This window comes from Cyclopterus lumpus, chromosome 22 (genome assembly GCF_009769545.1).
Source record: "Cyclopterus lumpus isolate fCycLum1 chromosome 22, fCycLum1.pri, whole genome shotgun sequence".
NCBI classification, from domain to species: domain Eukaryota; kingdom Metazoa; phylum Chordata; class Actinopteri; order Perciformes; family Cyclopteridae; genus Cyclopterus; species Cyclopterus lumpus.
The window spans coordinates 3,994,340-4,015,776 of record NC_046987.1 but is presented as its reverse complement, the minus strand read 5'-3'; the positions used below and the strand labels follow the sequence as shown (position 1 = coordinate 4,015,776).

At 42.8% G+C, this 21,437-nt stretch overlaps 2 protein-coding genes across 2 annotated transcripts; one reads left to right on the top strand and one right to left on the bottom strand.

Annotated features, from left to right (window-relative positions):
• Positions 1 to 598: 598 nt before the first annotated feature.
• On the bottom strand, positions 599 to 15,265 carry LOC117751712 (matrilin-3-like). The gene is made up of 9 exons (XM_034563674.1): positions 14,861 to 15,265; positions 13,924 to 14,076; positions 13,051 to 13,626; positions 10,261 to 10,380; positions 7,845 to 7,964; positions 3,994 to 4,119; positions 3,714 to 3,833; positions 1,697 to 1,798; positions 599 to 1,417 (listed from the first exon to the last, which is right to left on the bottom strand). Exons 1-9 carry the CDS (start codon positions 15,153 to 15,155, stop codon positions 1,365 to 1,367), a joined length of 1,665 nt encoding a protein of 554 aa, XP_034419565.1. The 5' UTR covers positions 15,156 to 15,265; the 3' UTR covers positions 599 to 1,364.
• On the top strand, positions 15,154 to 21,196 carry LOC117751537 (G-protein coupled receptor family C group 6 member A-like). Its single transcript, XM_034563456.1, has 8 exons — positions 15,154 to 15,329; positions 16,816 to 16,912; positions 17,007 to 17,113; positions 17,223 to 17,535; positions 17,727 to 18,515; positions 19,027 to 19,239; positions 19,329 to 19,446; positions 20,262 to 21,196. Exons 1-8 carry the CDS (start codon positions 15,154 to 15,156, stop codon positions 21,194 to 21,196), a joined length of 2,748 nt encoding a protein of 915 aa, XP_034419347.1.
• The last annotated feature ends 241 nt before the right edge of the window (positions 21,197 to 21,437 follow it).

The following is a 21,437-nucleotide window of genomic DNA, read 5'->3' as shown; positions in this document are numbered from 1 at the left end:
TCTTTCTGGTAATTGTAGTTTTTAATGTTCGCTTTCTGGTGGCGGGCTGCCTTGCACTTTGTTTAGCATATTGTAAAACTGCAGCAGGCGCCATGCAGTGGTTCTAGTTGGATGAATACATGACACAAGCTTAATGAACCAGCAATTCAATACATAACAAACAATGCTAAATTATATATGTTTTAAAGTCTGTCTCATGAAAGTATAGTCACTCTCAAGGAGTTGTCATTGGTCTTGAGATGTTAAAAGTCATCAGGATTAGTGCCTTAGTAACTAAGCTACAACACACAATACAAGACATATAGGATCTATTCTTTGAGAATATTTATTTTCCATATGCAACTATACACTCAATAGAAAATATACAGAATAGTTGTTTTCTATTACAAAAGCACCATAATATGAACAATATTATCAGTTTACTCAGAGATCCCTGCACCACAAACGCCCTTCTCAATTGGTTTCACATGTGTTCTTTTGATATGACCAAGTCAGAAATACATTAGGCCTACATGTGTGTATTGTATAAAGAAAATGATGTTGCGGTTTTAACTGAACGCAAAAACCTTCTTAAAAGTTCAAATTAAAATCTCACCAATCAAAAAACGGAAACATTTTATTTAATTTCTAGGACCGCGACCAGACACTTTGGTACAACACTTGCCAAGCGTGTAAAATGTTGACGCCGTCCAATAACTCCCTAAATTGTTTTCCCACTGAAACAATTGTACCAGTATGTTACAAACAAAACAAAACAACTAATTGTGCGCAATATAGTTGTTGCAATATTTCAGGTATCAAAGAACAGGATTATAGTAATTCACTGTGATGTAACAATGCCACAGGCTCATTGGATCGAGGCAACAACAATGCTCTTGTTGTAGAGGAGATTAGTTGTTGTGTTGTGGTTATGCATGGAGGAACACTGACCAGGAAATACTCTTGCATCTTGGATCCGGTACAAGTCTTCCACAAAAAACATTGAAATAGTTGAAAGTATACTTTTAACATGTCTACAATGAGGTTTTCACTTCTCTATTCTATAATTTCCCTAACTATCTCACATATTTTGATTCCATACTGGATGGCTTACACTGCCAGAAAGAAATGGAGCTTTTCTTACAAATATACAGGTGCAGTATATGTAAACATTTACACCAGTTATACCTGACTTTAACAAAAGAAGTAATAACATACAGTGTTGTGGATGCAAAATGCTTGTTTATGATATTAAATATTAACGCGATCAGTATACTGCATGAGAAATCCACACCATGCAAACATTATTACAGAAGCATTTTGAGGGTTACAAGACTTCCGCTGGTCAGAGGATCCTCGTCATGAACATGTCTTCATCGCTGTCCTTAATTGTGCCCTTGGCCCTCAATAAGGTTCACTTTGTCTGAAAGTGCATCAAGTGAACAGACTGTCAAGGAAACCAATTTTTGTTATTGAAGTTGTTCATCATCGCTGAGCATTTTCTAAAGATGTACCACTACAAATCAACGGACTCAAACTATCGATTCAGATTCAACTTATGCTTATTAAAAGTACTAATGAGAGAAGACCATTGTAGCAGCAGCCCAATATCTCCAATATTTAGAGGTGCGTAGCAGATATTTCTCTTACATAATCCCAATTTCTTTAAACAAATTCCAACCGCAGACCCTTCTAAGTCTGTCAAGCAAAAGGATATGTTTTCTGCTCAGCTCCTGAATGGCCGCCTGCACTTTTTTCTGGAACACAATCTGGGCTTCACACATGCAGGCGTCTTGAGTTGTTTCACTCCTCATTTCCTCTAAGAGAATGAGAGAAAAAAAACATGGAGACGGTCAAGGCATGTGAGTGGTGCTTCACCATGCGTGGCGTCTTTGTAATAATCCATTTGGCTCCACAGCACATCTGATATTCCCCCGATGTTGGTGTTCAGTATGAGAACATTTTGGAGATGACGAAATCAGATAATGAGGTGTTGTTTTAAATGGAAACATAAGCATAGTGGATATTCATTGAGCAATATAGTAGCGATCAGTTCTAATCATGATTTTTCCACTTTTGTGAGTGAGATTAGGAAATATGTAAAAAAAAAAAATTCAATCACTTCAATTAGTTAATCACAACCCGGGAATGCTCAGTTACTGAGGTCAGGCGTGGATAGCGTTAAAGAGGACGCATGTTAATAACCGTTGGAGCAATATACTCATGTATACATACAAGCCAAATTACTGAAAAACACAACAGACGACAGGCAAATCGATTCCAACCAATTTCTTTTGGTCCTTTACTTGGACCAACGTTTTGGGTGGTCTCCCACCACAACTTCCATTGTAGTTTCTCAATCCTTAAACCAGCAGCACAGCACACTCGTGTGTCCTACAAACTGTGCCATTAACGGCTGGATCAGTGGAAGAATTGCTCGTCGCTGGACAGTGGCTTTGGTTGCAGTCAACAGCAGACTTCTCCAAAGCTAAAGAATGCAAAAAGGTAGACATGAAAGGTATGATAACTATTAAGATCAAAGTGTATGCATTGTAACTACATTTAATCTAAAGGCCCCTATCAGTGTCATAGGCTTGACCAATTTTCCGACCTACAGCAGTGCATTGAAATTCACATGGGTGAGTATATAAGTAAGATATTTTATATGATTCCATTTAACAGTACAGTCTACAATCACAATTTGTGTAGATTGGTTGACAGGCATTTACAGACCTGTGGTCATAGAATCGGGGATCCTTAAACTTCATTCTATTTCACAGGGCTACATTTGCATATTGACAGAAGGCCACGGGCCAGTTCATAACTTCTAAGATCTGAGAACATTTAGGAATTAGCCTGGATCTCTGTTGGGGGCCATACAAACTACTTGTGGTGGATGGGAACACAGGACTATAACCCGGTAGACCGGTGCTTGGGTCCCGTGTGAAACCAAAAGTCTTGTTTAAGTATTTGAAGTAAAGGTATGTTGTTTTCTTACATATTTTATGCAGTTTACAGACTTGTTTTTCATAACCCTAACAAAGTAGTTTTGTTGCCTCAACCTAACTGTATTTTTATTACAGCCAGAATATCCACAATCTTCCAGATTGATTGTTCCAGCATTGAAAAAGTATCACCATTGCTTACTCTAAGCTTCTGAGCTTTCCATGTTGCCAGTAATAAGGTGGATGTCAAAGTAAATTCCAGTACTACTTTGCATGGGGAAATTTGTCAAGCCTATAGACCCTTTAAGAGAGCAAAGCCTGGGTGAAATATATTTATGTAATTATCATAACAGATAGCAATTGGAAAACATCTCACTCTCACCTTAAATCTTGCATAGTTAAGGATGATGGCTTGAGAATGGCTCTCGTCAAGTCAAGCACAGGGTCCAGCCTGTCTTCGATAAAGCCTCTGAGTTTTATAGGGAACGAGTATTCAAGGAGGCCCTGGTCAGCTGTCAAAACTTGGTTGCGCACAGTTCCTTTGAGGTCTCCAAGCCATGTCCACGCATGCCACACCACAAGTTAGTGCCAGTCTGGCACATTTTCTCAGTCGGGCCGAGCACAACACTAGTTGTACTACACAGCTCACAACGCAATAATATGAGAGGGTTGGGCAACAAATTGAACCTGAGGCTAGAACTGATTAAACATTTTGAGAATCTTTTGAAAGGTCTCAATACACAGACACCATTATGCATGTTGGAAGAAACAAAAATCCTCCATCCTTACGTGAGCATGTTTTCTGGTCTGCATTCAACACATATCGATCTTGGCACTTGCAGTTGTAGGAGTCCCCGTTGTTGATACAAATCTGCTGGCAGTCATTTCCCTGACCACATGCATTTGTACCTGGAAAGAGACATTCCCACATCTTGGTCTAAGTATTTCAAGGCCAAGGAGCAATTGGTTATCATTACCTTGATATGTATTACTGTCTAGCACAATACAAGAACTCTTCAAAGCATCTTGAGGTGCTGCACCAATGTCTAGTTGAAAGGAAGTTTCTTACGTGAGCAGGTCTTCTGATCCATGTTCAACACATATCCAACTTGACACCTGCAGACGTAGGAGTTCCCATTGTTGATGCACATGTGCTGGCAGTCATGTCCATGGGCACAAGCATCTGAACCTGGACCTGAAAGGAAAAACTCACATCTCAGCTCCTAGACCTATGACATGAAAACAATCCCCAAGCCTTTTGCAGAGCCTTTGGTCACAGTTCTTCGTAGAAGAAGCCAATGCTTTAGCCATGTGACCATACATTTTAACATTCCCGGTCTCCATTTCTTCTGCTTAGTCACGCAGACATCTGAGATGCTGGATCACGCCACAGATGCATATGCATATTGAAACAAATCAGATGCTTGCATTAGCATGTTTTCCGGTCTGCATTTAACACATATCCCTCACAACATTTGCAGATGTACGAGTGTTGGCAGTCATGTCCTGAATTAATTCCCTCCAGACTATACTAATCTTTTTACAACAATCTACGTGAGCTGATACCCATTGTATCCACAGCACAGTGGATAAAAGGTATAGCGACAAACTTGGTGGTTGTTTCTTGGCAAGCGCCAATCCCATGTGGATTCTTTCATCCTTTAGACAATATCTTCTGCAGTACTAGGTAATGCGCCTAAAATAATGGAGACAGAGCATGCACATCAAACGTATAGGTCAAATTCAAGTTCTTACGTGAGCATGTTTTCTTGTCTGCATTCAACACATATCCCTCATGACATGAGCAAAAGTGAGAATCACCATTTTTGACACAAATGTGCTGGCAGTCATGTCCCTGGGCACATGTATCCAAACCTGAAACGAGAGACTTCCACATCTAACGTAGTCCAACACTATCACTGAATTAATCTTTGGCCTGTTGTGGACCTAAAGATGGGTCACTAGTATTTCAAAAGAACATGCATGTCAAGTATACAATTACAATTCAGGTTCTTACGTGAGCATGTTTTCTGGTCAGCGTTCAACACATATTCCTCCTGACACATGCATGAGTAAGAATCGCCATTTTTCACACAAATATGTTGGCAGTCATGTCCTTGGTTACACACATCTGAACCTGAAAAGAGACTTCCACAGCTGACATCCACAGCAAACCTCCATGGTGAAGATTTTGGTTGGCCAAAATTGAATTAGAAGAAATTATAAAGGCCATGACTAAATGCTCTATGCCTCCTTCTGCATGTATTCAAGTATATACAATGATAACAATAACGATTTTAGTCAACCACAAATAGTGCACCTGGACATGCATATCAAGACAAAAGGTCCATGTTCTTACGTGAGCATGTTTTCTGGTCTGCATTCAACACATATCCCACCTCACACTTGCAGATGTACGAGTCATCATTGCTGATGCAGACATGTTGGCAGTCATGTCCTTGTGCACATGTATCTGAACCTGAAAAGGGACACTCACACTTGTAACTGACTAGTAGCTGATTAATTGAATGAGAGCCATCAAGAGGCACATAGTGAGATGTGAAGCTTTCAAAGTTGTTGCTGTCCAATTCAAATTTGTTAAGCATTCTTTTGTGAATTAATAGATAACAGACTTCAAGGGAGACCCAGGACAATGCACCCTGACATGCATATAAAATGTACAGGTAAAATCCAGGTTCTTACGTGAGCATGTTTTCTGGTCTGCGTTCAACGCATATCCCTCACGACACTTGCAACGGTATGAATCACCATTTGTGACACAAATGTGCTGGCAGTCATGTCCCTGGTCACATGTGTCCAAACCTGAGAAGAGACACTTCCACAGCTAATCATTTTTGAATTCTGCTAAACAGTCACACTGCAGTAAGACAAGGGACGGCCCATTCTTTCGAAGGCCCGTATTCTGAAACACCAATAGTCCGAAAAATGTCCCATTGGACCAAAAGCCCACCAACAGTTTATTATCCCATAAAGAAGTAGCCATTGTTCCCAAGGCTGATTGCTATAAAGATACACACTCTCCCTGCTACAAACAGAAGCACATGGCTAATTATTATGCAGAATAATGTCATTGTACCTTCCTGGTTTTATTTCTACCAGAAATATAATGCATAATGCATTATAATTAGCCATGTGCTTGTTGCAGGGAAAGTTTGTATTTTCAGAGCAATGGACCAACGGGAGTTTGTTTTCGGGATAACAGGCTGTCCCTGGTACATTCGGACTTTCGGAACAATGGCCTGATACTCTAAAACATGCATAGTATAAGGTCCAAGTTCTTACGTGAGCATGTTTTTTGGTCGGCATTTAACTTATATCCCACTTGACACCTGCAAAGGTACGAGTCAACATTGTTCTCACAAAAGTGCTGGCAATCATGTCCATGGGCACATGGATCATAGCCTGAAAAGAGAGATGTCCACATAACTTAAGAAAAACTGACAAATCATGACATCAGTCAAGTAGAGATCCTGGACTGTTGGAGCCTCAGTATGGCCATGTTTCCTGTTACTATGAGGTTGCATGCTCCACTCTTATTTCTGTATCAGTCACCTAAGTTATTCACGCCGAGCTCAACAACTGACTGTGAAGGTGCAAATTGTGAAGAAAGTCTGTACAAAGTACCATAACAACCTCAGAATTAAAGTCTATTCAGAGAAACCCACACGCCCACATTGCAATATGCCTGTCCATCAGTATTTAATCAAGCACTAAAGTAACGATTGTCGTAAACCAGAGACACTGCTCTGAGGAGTGCATATCAAATCTCATAAGGCATGTGTTCTCGTCTATTTGCAACCCATTTTACGCTTACAGAAAATCACACTCCAACTACAAGGACAACGGTGCTTACGTGGGCATGTTTTCTAGTCAGCGTTCAACACATATCCCAAAGGACACTTGCAGATGTAAGAATCCTCAGTGTTTACACAAATATGTTGGCAGTCATGTCCCTGGGCACATGTAGTTGACCCTGAAAACAAACACTCCCACACATGTAACACAATAGAATTACATCAGTCAAGCCCATCACGGCTGAGACTTTAAAGGTTCACTTGACAACATTTAGAACATTAATATAGCAGCAAAGACCTTTTTGGTATGTAAAAATATAGGTGAGTAATGACTGCGTAGCAGAGAAGGAAGGAAGTCCAGTCCAACTGCGTGTGTCTTTTAGAACATGTTAATGCAAGTGAGTCCCTGCGTGTTAGCCCCACTAGCTAGCTAATGGCCGCCACTCCACACTGCTCTCATACAGGGATTATATCCAGACCCCCGGCATTCTCGTGTAAGCGCCCGCCCACTTGGCGGTTCCTCCTCAGGTGAACACTGTTTGCTCTGTCAGCACTGTTGCCTTGTTCGTGCGTCATTACCATTTTTGAGAGCTTTGTGGAGTCAATTGTAGTAGAAGAAAAATGTCTTGGCCATTTGCCCAATTTCTCTGTCCATCAATTCTAGGTTCTTAATTCTATACTTTTCCAAAACAATTCAATATATTTTACCGCGCATTTGGAACAATGCAAGTGCCTCAGCAGCACTTGCTGCTTAATCAAGGAACATAAGTATAATTGTGGGAAACCGGTGGCAACCTGTCTGCATTCAACACATATCCCATTCGACAATTGCAGATGTACGATTCATCAGTGCTGACACAAATATGCTGGCAGTCATGTCCCCGGGAACATGAATCCAAACCTGAAAAAAAGAACTCCCACATATGAAGCCCTTATTGTGGAACTTATTGTAGACCCTTTGTTTGGCAAATATTATTTTTTACAGAGCCTTAGCAACTCTTGTATGTACAGCATATGTTTTAGGCAATACATAGAAACTTTCAGTCACATTGGAACTGGCCCAACAAACAGACAGCACATCTATGAAAAATATTCAGGTTCTTACGTGAGCACGTTTTCTGGTCTGCATTCAACACATATCCCTCACGGCATTTGCAGATGTAGGAGTCATTGGTGCTGACACAAATATGCTGGCAGTCATATCCTTGGGCACATGTATCTGAACCTGAAAAAAGACGCTTCCACATCTAACCAACTAAGTCTACCTTAAAAAAAAGGGCAATTTGCTTGAACTCTGTGCATCAATCCCAGTTTCCTACTTCTATGCTTTTTAAAATCAATTCAACACATACAGCTTCACACTCGGAACATGTCAAAAATGGAGTGCCTAGGCAGCTCTCGCTGTCAAGATGAGGTTTTTAAGCTGTTTAGGCAAACAAAAGTGTAGGGATTCTTAAGTGTTCGACTTCTACATTTACTCAAGTATGAACAGTAATTCACTTTTTGGGAAACCTGAAACACTGCAGCAAAGATGGACATGACATCTATCTTTAAGGGTTCTTACGTGAGCATGTTTTCTTGTCTGCATTCAACACATATCCCTCGTGACACACACAGAGGTAAGCATCGCCGTTTTCCACACAAATATGCTGGCAGTCATGTCCCTGGACACATGTGTGTAAATCTGAAAAGAAATATTTCTGCATGTTAACTTGTTGTTGCTGAGCACAACAACCATTTGTGGCGGTGCACTAGTCAAGGCAACCCCATAACAATAGTCACAAGAGCGGATCTGTTCCTGACCCTGTGCAAAATTCAAGGTGGTTGAAGCACTCGCTTCCCACTAAGAATAACCCAAATCCAAAGAACAAGCACTTAAGCTGAAGCAAAAGCCAATGTATAAGTGCCTTAAAGTGCAGTATCTTTAATGGCTGCTATGGTGGCTCCTAGAACACCTCAACAATACCCAAAATATTGTGAAAACCCCAACGTTGCTGTTGTGACAAGTCAATGTATTCTACAGATGTAGTTTAATCAAGGAGCATAAGTAGATTTGTTGGAGATCTGTGCCAAAATACAAACATAAAGTCTACCTGAAAAGTCCAGCTTCTCATGTGAGCATGTTTTCTGGTCTGCATTCAACACATATCCCATTGACTGGAAGCCCTTATTGTGGAACTAATAATAGAGCAGTTCCTATGAACCAAAACATCTCCTATTCAGTCAAGCCAAGTGGCACCCACTGTACAAAACGCCTCACCAGCTCTTGCTATGCACAGTATATGGATGATACATAGAAACCTTCAGTCGTGTAAACAAATCTATGAAAACAATATCTAGGTTCTTACGTGAGCATGTTTTCTGGTCTGCATTCAACACATATCCCTCACGACATTTGCAGATGTACAAGTCATCAGTGCTGACACAGATATGTTGGCAGTCGTGTCCTTGGGCACATGTATCTGAAACTGAAAACAGACACTTCATTTAACAAACTAACCGACAAGACGCCGAGCCAGTTCCATTTCATATATGCACATCAACCTGTAAACCACTCAGACAGGTGTACTATACTGCTGAAAGGGAACATAATTATTATTATTATTCAATAAGCCTCTGCACTTAACTAATCCCAGTATTATGAGCAGTGGGCAGACACTATACAGCGCAAGGGAAGCAGATTGGGGGTCAGGTGCCTTGCTCAAGAACACACCAGCAGCACCCAGGAAGTGAACGGGCACCTCTCCAGGTATCAGTCCAAACTCCTACTTGGTCCACATAGGGACTTTAACCAGCCAGCCAAGGCCCCAAGGGCTGAACTACTGCAGTGCCCACACAATTGTGATACAAGACAACACAGTCAGGTTTTCGTGGGCTGTTTAGGTCAGAAAACATGTGATTCAACAAGCCGTGCAGGCCCATTAGAATAAACCGCATACGAAGCGTTTCAGATGCTTTGTTTGGCTCTAAAGTACATAACTGAAGGTTGGCAGCAAACCTAATTCCAGGTTTGAAACCCCCAGGGCAGTTGGGGCAGCTGACCTACTGAACAGTAATATTCAGTCAAGCTTGTGACTTGGAAAGAAGATCCACTTGTCGTCTCTAAGTGGCCATTATTTACTTCTAAAATGCGTGCTTCTCATCAGCCCAGGCCTTCATAATTGTCCCGCTCACTGAATAGCTGTGCTGAATAGTGTCTGCCCTAATTTATTTGGGGCAACCCAAAACATTGGTAACAAGAGATGGTATGCAGTGTGTTCACAACACAAAGTGCCTATCTAACTGATGTCCAAAAGGAGCTTCAAAGTGTATGAACTTGGAATTCAAAGGTTCTGTCAAAGTTCTTATTTTAAAAGTTAGAAATGTCTACTTATTATAAGTTTTTTTCAAATCCAATCCCAAATCAATGCTAAAGCAACATTCCATGAAAATATTACTCTGCCATGTGCAACCTTTTTAGTTACTTTAAGATAGTGACAACCCAATGAGAAAGACATTGAGACAAGGATAAAGATACTTACGTGAGCATGTTTTCTTATCCGGGTTCAAGATATAGCCGTTGCGACACTTGCAGTCGTATGAGTAGTCATTGTTGACACAGATGTGGTGGCAATTGTGTCCCTGAGCACATGCATCCAAACCTGAAAAGAAACACTCCAATGTCTGATTGGCTTACGCCTAGTGACATCAATCATATTGTGTTATAATTATGTTAGTAAGTTGTAAGCAATTGTGTAATTCTATAAAGCCACATTCAAATTAGTTTGCTTGATCCCGGTGCTTCATCTATAGCGATGTTGTAGTCAATAGATTTTGTAGTAAAAATCCTGTTATTTGTTAAGGAACGAAGAGACATAGTCACATGCCGTTTTCAAATGTTACATTGACTTTTGAATATAGGACACCCGAATAACCATCCATCCCATATGTCCAAAAGAGTATTCCATGCAAACACAATATCTACTGAGGCAACACTCTGTCGTAATCGTTGCATGTCGCTTGGTAGTGACATCGAAAACACAGAATTTATGTCGCTAGAAGTCAGTCATAGTTTTAAGCAGTGTCGTTAAGTCCCCTATCTCATGGGAAGGCGTATTAATAGCACCTAAATTCCACGTGTCATCATTAGGCTTTCATTTTACTGCACGTCGTTAACGTGAAACGGCCGCGGTTACTCTTCGGCAACAAAAAAGACCTTAGTTAGGATTATGAAAAACATAAAGGTTGGCCTTGAAATAAGAACAGAAAAGTCAAAGACGTACGGAAACAACGTGACAGGAAAACACGTCCCGAGAAGCAGCCTCTCTCTTGCAATGTATTTCGCAAGAAAGGCGTTCTTGCTCGCTTGCAAAATGACTTACAAATTGTTGTGTCATTCCTACGCCAATTGGTGAGAGAGGGCTGCTTAAATTCAACACCTACATGAATAGCATGTTGTTTAGCAGTAAGGTAACTGCTAAACACATTTAGCAGTTACCTTACTTGTGTTGGAGGTACCAAAGTTTAAAAGAGAAATTAAAAAGGTGACATTTTTCTCTTCGGACAGTTACTTTGTGTGACAACTGATAACCACAGCTGTAGCTGCATGCTTGGCAGTGGGTTGAGCTGGGGTTGAAGCAGTGGATATGGTTATTGCTAGTGCTACAGTTGCAGCTGTTGCTACGGCGATTGTTATGACATGTCTATACACAAAGGCAATTCAGCCACGTTTTTCAGTCTGTATGTCTAATCTGCCTTTACCTTAGTAACCGGTGACGTAAAGTCATGTGACCGTGGTTTACCTTGTTTTTAGCCTAATGTTAGCATTTTACTTCTGGTGATCGAATTTACGCTTTAAAAATAATAAAAGTATTGTTCATTTGTGAAGAGTATCTTACTGAACACGACATCCAAGTGTCATTTGTTTGCCAGTGAGCAAATCTGCAATAATTCAAAACGTTTATGGAAAGATTCCATTGGCTTTTTGTCGAACAGCGACGCTCAGAGTTGGTCTACAAGAATGTGTCTTCTCTGCAGAACTCAATTGAGACTGCAAAATAATGGGAAGGGAACACTAAACTTATTGCAAGAAAGCACTAAACTTATTGTCAGGGAAAGCAGATAAAAGAAATGTCTCACTGTGTCCTTTCGAGACTCCGCAACAAAATGAGAATTACACCTTTATTTTGGAAACCGTCCTAGTTCTTATCACCCACATCCATCATATCAAAGAGCAGTTTGGCTGTTGTTCTGTAGCCTACGTGCATTAAGTATTACATTAAATATATATATATATATATATATTTCATTCACTCCATTATTAGTTTTTTACAAATGTATAAACATTCTTGACTCTATGACCTCTTGGTTACTATGAAATGTAACCAAGAAATTGCCGGTCAACTGCAACCAGCCAAGAAATAGTTTCACAGGTGAAACCACAACTTATATTTTATACAAATTAAACTAATAATAAAATAACCTAAAAACTTCTGACGGAGTGACACTAGCTGTTCGCCCCTGTTTCCAGTATTTATACTAAGCTAAGTTAACCAGTGGTGGTTCCAGCTTCGGACTTGAGAGTGGTATCAATCTTCTCCTCTGACTCTGTGCGAATATGTGTGTTAGTGTAGTCTACTGCCTAGAAGCATATCTTACGTTTTATTGAACGGACGTTTTCTTCGCAATTTCTTAAAATTGTAAAGTTTCCGCTCAAATACATTACGGTCAAGTTGAACGCCAGCGCAAGCTAATTGAGTTGTTGCCGTGCAGGATGAATGGCCGTTAATGTTCTGTCACAGGCTGCTCGAGCCCAAGTAGTGGACCGGGGAAGCTTAGCAGAGAGCAGCGCGCTCCATGTGAAAAGTACAGGCAGCATCATGTTGGCTTTACACCATTTGTGAGTGTTCAGGGTTGCAGAATTTGAGGGATCAGAGGATGTGTCCTCTTCTTTAAGGAGGTTAGTATGTGACTTACTGGCTATGTTTACGGCTGTGTGCATTAACTGCACTGCTTGTCACCATCAACAGCTAGTAAATACCTTTTTGTGGGAAATCCAACAAGTGGCAGTAAATCACTCCGGTTATCTTGCCCTTGTTCTCAAGACTAAAGAAGAGGACCAGTGACTTTAGAATGGCGATTGCGTCTATGGTGCTGCCCGTACGATCACAGGTTGTAAGTCTAAAAGGACGGATCTGACATACCGTTGTTTCCTTTATCGTCAGTTTCATTATTTATTCCTTTACCGTCTATTCTGCCAGCTAGGGCTAGTCCATAATCACCGAATCCGCCATCTAATGGAATATCCGCACTCCCGTTATCATCATCCTTACCACACAAGGTCTCCCTAAATTTGGAAGTGAGCTTCTCAATGACACCATAGGTCTCCACATAGAAGACGTGGTCATCGTGCGGAGGGCTGGCCATGAGGCGGAGGGACATCATGTCGGCCCTGTCCACACCCACCGCGTAGATCTCGATCCCAGATGCCCGGGCCGCCGCAGATACGTCCTCCACCTTGTCCTGGGGCCTCCCGTCCGTCACTATGATGGCCACTTTGGCGATGTTCACGGAGCTGGCTCTGGCCCCCGCCTCCGCCGTGAAAGCTTTCTCCATGGCGGTCTTGATGGCCATGCCCGTCATGGTGCCCGAGGCGAGGGGCTCGACGCGGGCCAGCGCCTGCTTCAGGGCGGACTTGGTGAAATAGGTCTTCAGGAGAAACTCGATATGCACCGTGCTGGCGTAATTGACGAGGCCGACCCGCGTGGCGTCCGAGCCGATCTCCAGGCTGTCCACCATGTCTTGTAGGAACTCCTTGGCCTTTTCAAACTCAGCAGGGCGCACGCTGCGGGAGCTGTCTATGATGAAGACCAGGTCTATGCGACGATTTCTGCAGTTAGATCTTGTTGCTGTAAAATAATTCATACAAAATTAAAAAGATGTTAGTCGGATTTAAAGTGTACATTCCAATGTATTTGGATTGAAGACAGAGTACTAAAACTCCGACACATTGCTGCACACGTGCTGAACAAACAAGATTTCCTTTTCAATCTCACTATAACAGTCATCCTCCTTATCACAATTGTTTTTTTATTAGGGACATGTGATGTGACACTTTGGCACATTTTACCATTACTGTCCACAACTCCACTTCTGTCTTTTGGGAGTCAAATGAGAGCATGTTAGTGGGGGCGAAAGTAAAGTACCTGCGTCAGCTCCGATGGATGTTGCAGAGCCACCGGGGGCAGGCTGCCAGAGGGCTGCTTTGTGTTGCAGCTGTGAGAGCGGCTGGCTTTTCTTTGGCGGCCTGGGTGGATGGGAGGACTGGTAGCGATAAACCCCAGAATTAGTGCCACCAGCTTTGCAAAGGGAGGTGGGGATGGAGAGAGGCAGAGGGGAGAGCATTAAGAGCAGGAGTTACTTTGGTTTAATGATGGGCATGCATCATGATTATTGGCTTAATAACAGTTTGTCAATGTGTATATCACAGAAGGGAAAAGAGTGTGAACCCTCGCTTTTTTGGGCTGTTATATTTATAGTTGATGAAGAAAATCTGTTGCATTGTTGCCCATATGGGCTTTTGGAATTAGCTATTGTCTATGTAAATTGTTTTTTTTGGAGGTAAAAATATTTTATCTTATTCATTATTATATATTATTTACTATTAACTAAATATAATTTTATTTTGAGCCTCTTAAAGTTGTAACACATAGATAATGCATGTCACTATAGCTAATAGTAAAACACCCTCAGTCACCAAAATGATTCTTATTTTATATATATGAGAAGAAGATTAGAAGAAGAAAAGAACTACATATTAATTTTTGAAATAGCACGTTCTGTGTTTTTCATTGGTAATAAAATGAGGGGAATAAACTGTGGCTACACAGAATCATACAAGTCTCTGGGATTATGAGTCTGTAATATAACTATCAATTAAATTTGCAAAAAAATAATTTACAATACAGTAGTAATAAAAACACGTGTAGTCACATATATTTACACGCTTTTGCGCCAAATCGGGACAAAATTGCCCGAACCGTGACAACCTGCGGGGGAAACCAATGAGAAAGTGATGGCACGTGGCTGCACGTTGACAGTGAACTCATACAGGACTACACGACATCTGCAGCACCAACCCACCTCCGTCTCCAGCCCTCCGTCTCTCCTGCTTGGCCAGGTACCTGTTGGCCCCGGGTCGGGCCTCGGAGCCTCGCTGGACGTCACGAAGTCTCGGTGGTTCGTCGGAGCTCTGCTCCACGGATCTGATCCCCTCGAAGGGCTGCCGGGCCCGCGGGCCGACTGGCCCCGAGGACACCCGCGGGCCACCCGGACTGATCGAGTGGATCTGCCGGTCGCGGGACCCGAACTGCGGGGAAGTCGCCAGGGTTCCGGCGGCCAAGATGACACAGAGCAGTGGCCACGTTAGTGAGGTCATGTTGTCCGCGCGCACAGTTCAACTTCCGTCCCGTCCCGTCCCGTCCGACCCTGGTCTGGAAGCACTTGGTGTGGAGGTCCACTTCCACAGCCGACGGGGGCCTATTTATATGGTCTCGTCCACTTGCCCACAAGGCGTGGGGAATAAAGAGCCCAGGGAGGAAGGAGTGGACAAGTGAGGGGGGTTTCAGAGCAGCAGCAGTAGCTGTCACTTCGCCATCCTTTTGAATATATATATATATATATATATATATATATATATATATATATATAACAAAAACGAATGGTGTATATATATAGGCCTTAATGGGGATCAGTACACATAAATTATGACAGGGGGACATTCTGTCACACATTCTTAGTACTTCTATCTATCTAAATCGTTAATCCTGAGACAATATCACTGTCAGTGTTAACAGTTGGAGCAGTTTCAATTTAAATTGACTCCAAAAAGTAACTCCAAATGTACAACTACAGCATTGCTGTATCATCTCCATATGACTCTTGCTATGGAACAAATTACAAAGAGGGCATGGTCTGCTTCCCTCTTGTGGTCTCTTCTGTAAACTGCGCCACCGTTATTCAGTCTTGGGGTAGTTGTGGACATGTTGCTCTTTGTAGATGGAAACTGTATCCCTTGACTCTGAACATTGTGTGCATGCAGACTGCTCATCCTGACCTTGTGAACCAAACCCAAATAGCAAATGTATCTTATCAAATGTAACTTATGTCTGATCATCCTGATCTCAGCTGAACACTCTTCCTTGGAGACAGCAGCACCTACCAAGGCTGGGACCTGGGCCTCGGCCGACGGGAGAGGACGCCTGCAAAAAGTGGGGGGGGATGAAATAATGTGCATATATACTCTGTTAAACCTTCTTGTGGTTAGACCTCCGAACCATCTGTGGGGAAGGAGCTCACTCCATTCGGCGGCATTATTCAAAGTATTCTAAGACATTTGAGAGCTTTCTCGTCACGTTTCTGACAAGGGGGTTCAAAAGGTCACTGACCCTAAATAAGAGGAGCCATTCCCTGATTCAAAATGCAGACGATGTTGGAAAGACTGTACTTTTCCAAGCTTAGAGGCTGTCCTGACGTCAGCGTAAGCGGGCAGAAGAATAACAACATGTGGGGGAATTTAAATACTTGTGTATCCCTCCCCACCCAACTCATATTAAAAAGCTGGGTGACTCACAACAATTGTACCTTGCACATTTTAGACACATCGCATGCAAAACGTTTGTCACACTGTTGGTGTCAGGCAGGTCAGACGGCCACACGAATCATTTAAAAATGCTCTTAAAATTCATTTTAAAAAGAACATGTCACCAACACCGCAAAAAAATGTTGATTTGAAATCCTTCCTAATGTGGCTCCCCGTCCCCTTTGTGACACATTTCATGTTGTTTTACTTTTCTATTTTTCTGCCTCCTTCCCAAGGAGACTACTGGCAGAAAATAATAAATGTGTCAAAACATGGCACATCACACCTCAAGTTAACATCTATTTGCACATGTCACCTATTCAAATGAGCAAACGCAACACTCCGGCCGCATACAGACACCCGGCTTGTCTAAACTCTCCCAATGAATGAGTCAATGTGCCGGTGGCGTGCGAGCCGTACGTGAAGATGTGCGCTGTTGTTGTGCTTCTCGTGACAGATTCCATCTGACAATGCAAATGATCCGGTCCGACTTCCCACAAGGTGCAGTTATACGGGAGCTGCTGTCCAGGAGCCAGTCCACACTCTCGAGAGAGGTGTGTGTTTTCCCGTTGCTGTGCATCCAAAATGCTCTCGCTATTACGGTTCTTTGTGAGCACCATGGTTGTGTTTTGCCCGTGTTCGGGAAAGAGTTACCTACATGCACACTCTCATGGGGACGTCATGATTGGAGGACTTTTCCCTCTTCACCAAGAAACCGACTACGACATAACGCCCGGACAGCTCACCTGCACTGAGTAAGTATGCGCTCGTCCAAATCAGACAGCTTTACACTACAACTATATTCATGATAAGACAGACAACTCATTTTGGATGTTCCATACCTTCCTCTTTCCATTTTTGCAGCTTTAATATCCAAATGTTCCTTCGCGCTCAAGTGATGATATACGCCATCCGAGAAATAAACCAGCGCATGCCGAGGGTTCTACCCAACCTCTCCATAGGATATGACATCTACGACACGTGTGGAGATGTCAGCCTGGCCATCAGAGCTACGCTCCAGCTGCTGAGGAACCAGTCAGACCCCCAGAGCTGTTTAGTACCCGCACACTTTCAAACCGCTCTACCCGAACCCGAAACCAAGGCAGTGATCGGTGCATCTTCTTCTGAAATGTCCATAGCTGTTGCACGAGTTCTTGCGCTGTCCTCCGTTACCCAGGTGTGTCTTCTCTGTGCCTGCCGGTGTCATATTAACGACAGTTAGAAAGATTTGGGAGGTTAATGATGAGGTTATGACGCAATTTCTTTATAAATCTAAGATTCCGTAACACATAATGCAATAGTGGCAATGAATATAATCCGTTGTCTTTCGGTTTAAATGTGTCTTCGTTTTGTACGTGTGTGTTTCAGATTGGCTTTGCTGCGACTAGCGAGCTGCTCAGCAGGAAGTTGAAGTTCCCCACTTTTCTGCGAACGATACCCAGTGACAAACATCAGACAGAGGCCATGGTTGACCTGATTATCAAGTTTAACTGGAAGACAGTGGTCGTTATAGGAAGTGACGATGAGCACGGGAGGTACGGCAGTGACAACCTAGAGGACCTTTTCAGTCAAATAAAGGATGTCTGCGTTGAATTTATTTTAATCCTGCCGGGTAACTTTTCCTTGAACAATTCCACAAACAAGTACGTGACTGATCTGATGAGCAAATTCAACAAGTCCTCTGCTGAGGCCATCATCTTGTTCACCCAGGAATTTAATGTTAGAGTCATCCTGGAGGCAGCAATCATACACAGACTCAACAGAACGTGGATTGCAACAGGTAGCTGGTCCACCTCTAAGCTGATATCCACACTGCCGGGCATCGAGAGGGTCGGGGAGATTTTCGGGTTTATCTCCAAGAGGAACGAGGTGCCTGGCTTTAGAGACTATGTCATCTCAATGTTCAATGGGACCTCCAACACCTTTCTCGAGTATTACCAGACTCATTGTGCATCTTGTTCTGGTACGCCTGAGGAGGACGGAGAAGGTCTCTGCTTGCCAACATGCGGGGACACAAGCTCCTTGGCCAATTACATTGACCAGGATAAGTCATACAACATCTACTTAGCCGTTCAAGTCATTGCTAGGGGTCTAAGGAGCTTGCTGAAGTGCAACAACCATCGCTGTAAACGCAGCACTGAATTTACAGCCCTGAAGGTACAGTAAAGTCATCTTGCATTGCCAATTTATTTGAACGTTTAGGAAATATGCTTCTTTGATCTCTTGCAGAGTTTGATGAGAAGATTGTTACCCCTCTATCTGTACGGTAAATACAAGCAAAGACGCTGGAGAACAAAGCTGACCCATTACGAGCTGCGCCAGGGGTTCGAAAGGGGCGCTGTGAATGTAGTGTGGATGAATGAAAGAAGATTGGGTTATATTTGCATGATGTATTCATATTTTCTTTCGGTAACATGAGATATTTACATAGCTGGCGGCCATATTTAGCGTTACAAAAGTGAGGTGTCCTAGCTATGCTAAGCTAAGCTAACCAGGCGACAGCCTTATCGTATCGATCTTCTCATCTAAAACTCTGCAAGAAAAGGAGTACAAAGTCACAGTGTGTTTGTGTTGTTGATTACTCTGCCACATTGTCCACGATTTGTTGACGCCTCCTCAATAATAGAGGCAATAACAAGAACATTTCTCTCCATGTTTGTCTCCACAGCTTTTTACGGAAATCAAGAAAGTAAACCTCACTGTGAACAATACTCAAATATTCTTTGACGGCAATGGAGACCCAAGTATAGGATATGATATTTTGTATTGGAACTGGACAAAATACAAGCATTACCCAAAAATAGAAAAAATTGGAGAATACCGTCTGGATAAAAAAATCAAACTCCGAGCTGATCTTGTTGAAAAAAAGCGCAATGTGACGGTAAGGTCAGAATGTCGTCATGTATTTATGCCTCAAAAGATTATATAAGGACATCATGTTGTACTAATTCTGTTTTTGTCTTTTCAAAGGTAACGGCTTTCAACTGTTCTAAAACATGTAAACACGGGCAGGAGTTGAAAATACTACACAAACGTTGCTGCTTTTATTGTGTTCGATGTGCAGATGGAGAATTTTCCCCTGAAAAAGGTAAGCATTTTATCCCCATATGAAATATCGAAATCATAAAAAACCTATACCGTTTAAGGGGATCCCTATGGATACATAACTGAGGATATCACATTCACGTAATAGGGGAAGAATTGGAATGGGTTGGATCGCTACCTGCTGAATTACAAAGAAATGTGACAATAATTTAGCTGATATAAGATGCATGATTTGAAGCCTGCACTCTACCCTGATATCAAGCCCAATATGTTAATAGAGCAATCTTTTTTGCAGATCTTATACACACATCATGTTGTACTAATTCTGTTTCCCCCCCATATTAGTTTGACCTGTCTGTCGTTAGTCCTGCACAAGCAGGAAGTGACGTGATCTCAAACGAGAGGAGGGGCAAATAACAAAATACAACAGGGACCAATAATTTGGAATGAATGACAATGAACCAAACAACCTGAGAGCAAGGCAGATTACGACAAAACCTCTACTCCACTACTGTTAAAGTCGATAGTCCAAAAAGGAAACAACTAAAACAACACAAGAGATACAAAGAAAGTATTTTAAAAACAAAAATCATTCATCCCACCCCATCCCCCAGACCTCTTGTATATGTCCACACTGGTCCCCAGGCCGTATCCAATGCTCGCCACCCTCCTGCATTCTTGAACGTAAGCTTCTCGCCCAGCTCCCTCAGCCACAGGCGGTCAACGTTCACCTTTGAATAGCGCGACCCTTCTGTGCTGCTTTAAATAAATAGCATAGCACTTTTTTCCAACGGAATTCTCTTCTTCCTGATGAATATGCAAAGAGACATCCAAAAAAGTGCTCCCTCCCTTTCGCAGGCCAGCAGTGCAAACGGTGCCGTGCAGACCAGTATTCGTCTCTGCAGAGGAACGAGTGTATCGATAAAACCGTCGACTTCCTGATGCGGTCGGACCCCTTCGTTGGCATCTTGAGTGCCCTGGCAGTGTTGGGTATCGCGGTCACCGTGGCGTTTGCCGTTTTGTTCACCGTCTATTGGGGCACTCCCGTCGTGAAGGCCGTTGGAGGCTACTTGTGCCTCTTGGAGCTTCTCTCCCTGCTGCTTTGCTTCTGCCTTACGTTCAGCTTTGCGGGGAAACCCACCGGTGCCTCCTGCATGGTGGGTCTGCCTCTCTACGGCATCGCCTTCTCGTTCTGCATCGCCTGCATCCTGGCCAACCTGCTCCAGATCTCCCTGGGCTTCAGCTTTGAAGTGAGCCCGCGATCCTGTGCGAAGAGGCTCCACCAGCCGGCGGCTCTGGTGATGATCGTCTCCGGGATCCAAGTGGCCCTCTGTGGGTCGTGGCTGGGCATGTACCCGCCCAAGGCCCATCAAGTGATATTCAGGGAGAGCATCCTGAAGCAGTGCGAGAAAGGCTCCAACATGTTCTTTATTGCCATGTTGGCCTACAACACTTGCTTGGCCTTCATCTGCTTCGTGTTCGCGATCAAAGGCAGAAAGCTGCCAGATCTGTATAAAAATGCAAGTTTGATCGCCATCAGCATGCTGCTGTTTCTGATCGTTTGGGTTTTCCTCATCCCCATTTATATCAGTCTGATCGGGAAGTACAAGCGCGCCACCGAGAGCACGGCCATCCTCATTTCCAGCTACAGCATCCTGGGCTGTCATTTGGCCCCGAAGTGTTACATCATGGTGTTCAGGAAAGAGCTTAACAATAAGAACGCCATGGCCGAGTACATCAGGAAGCATTATGAGCAGAGCGACACGGCCGTGGTGAGGAGCGCACCGCCGTAAATTCTTCGTGGGCTGCTGGGTAACAATTCTGAATCCTGGGAAATCCCGAGATGTTTTGAAAAGAAATTACAATGGTTTGTGATCTTTCATTTCTTGAAGTCAACTCAATTTAAGTCAGTTTAGCAAAACATGTGACTGTGTCCAGAACTAAAGATGAAAAGCTGAGAAACACAGGTGCGAATGCAAGGTGAACATGTTTACTTTCTACCTACAATATACTTTATTCAAATTGTGTATAGTG

Bases quoted from the DNA above. Each gene is read 5' to 3' on its own strand.
- LOC117751537 (XM_034563456.1), top strand. From the start codon at position 15,154: ATGTTGTCCGCGCGCACAGTTCAACTTCCGTCCCGTCCCGTCCCGTCC. The intron at 19,240-19,328 runs GTAAGGTCAGAA...GTCTTTTCAAAG, and splicing joins AAAAAAAGCGCAATGTGACG to GTAACGGCTTTCAACTGTTC. The intron at 19,447-20,261 runs GTAAGCATTTTA...TCCCTTTCGCAG, and splicing joins AGAATTTTCCCCTGAAAAAG to GCCAGCAGTGCAAACGGTGC.
- LOC117751712 (XM_034563674.1), bottom strand. From the start codon at position 15,155: ATGACCTCACTAACGTGGCCACTGCTCTGTGTCATCTTGGCCGCCGGA. The intron at 10,381-13,050 runs GTAAGGATGATG...GTTTCTTTTCAG, and splicing joins ATTTAGGGAGACCTTGTGTG to GTTTGGATGCATGTGCTCAG. The intron at 3,834-3,993 runs GTAAGAAACTTC...GTCTCTTTCCAG, and splicing joins GGATCAGAAGACCTGCTCAC to GTACAAATGCATGTGGTCAG.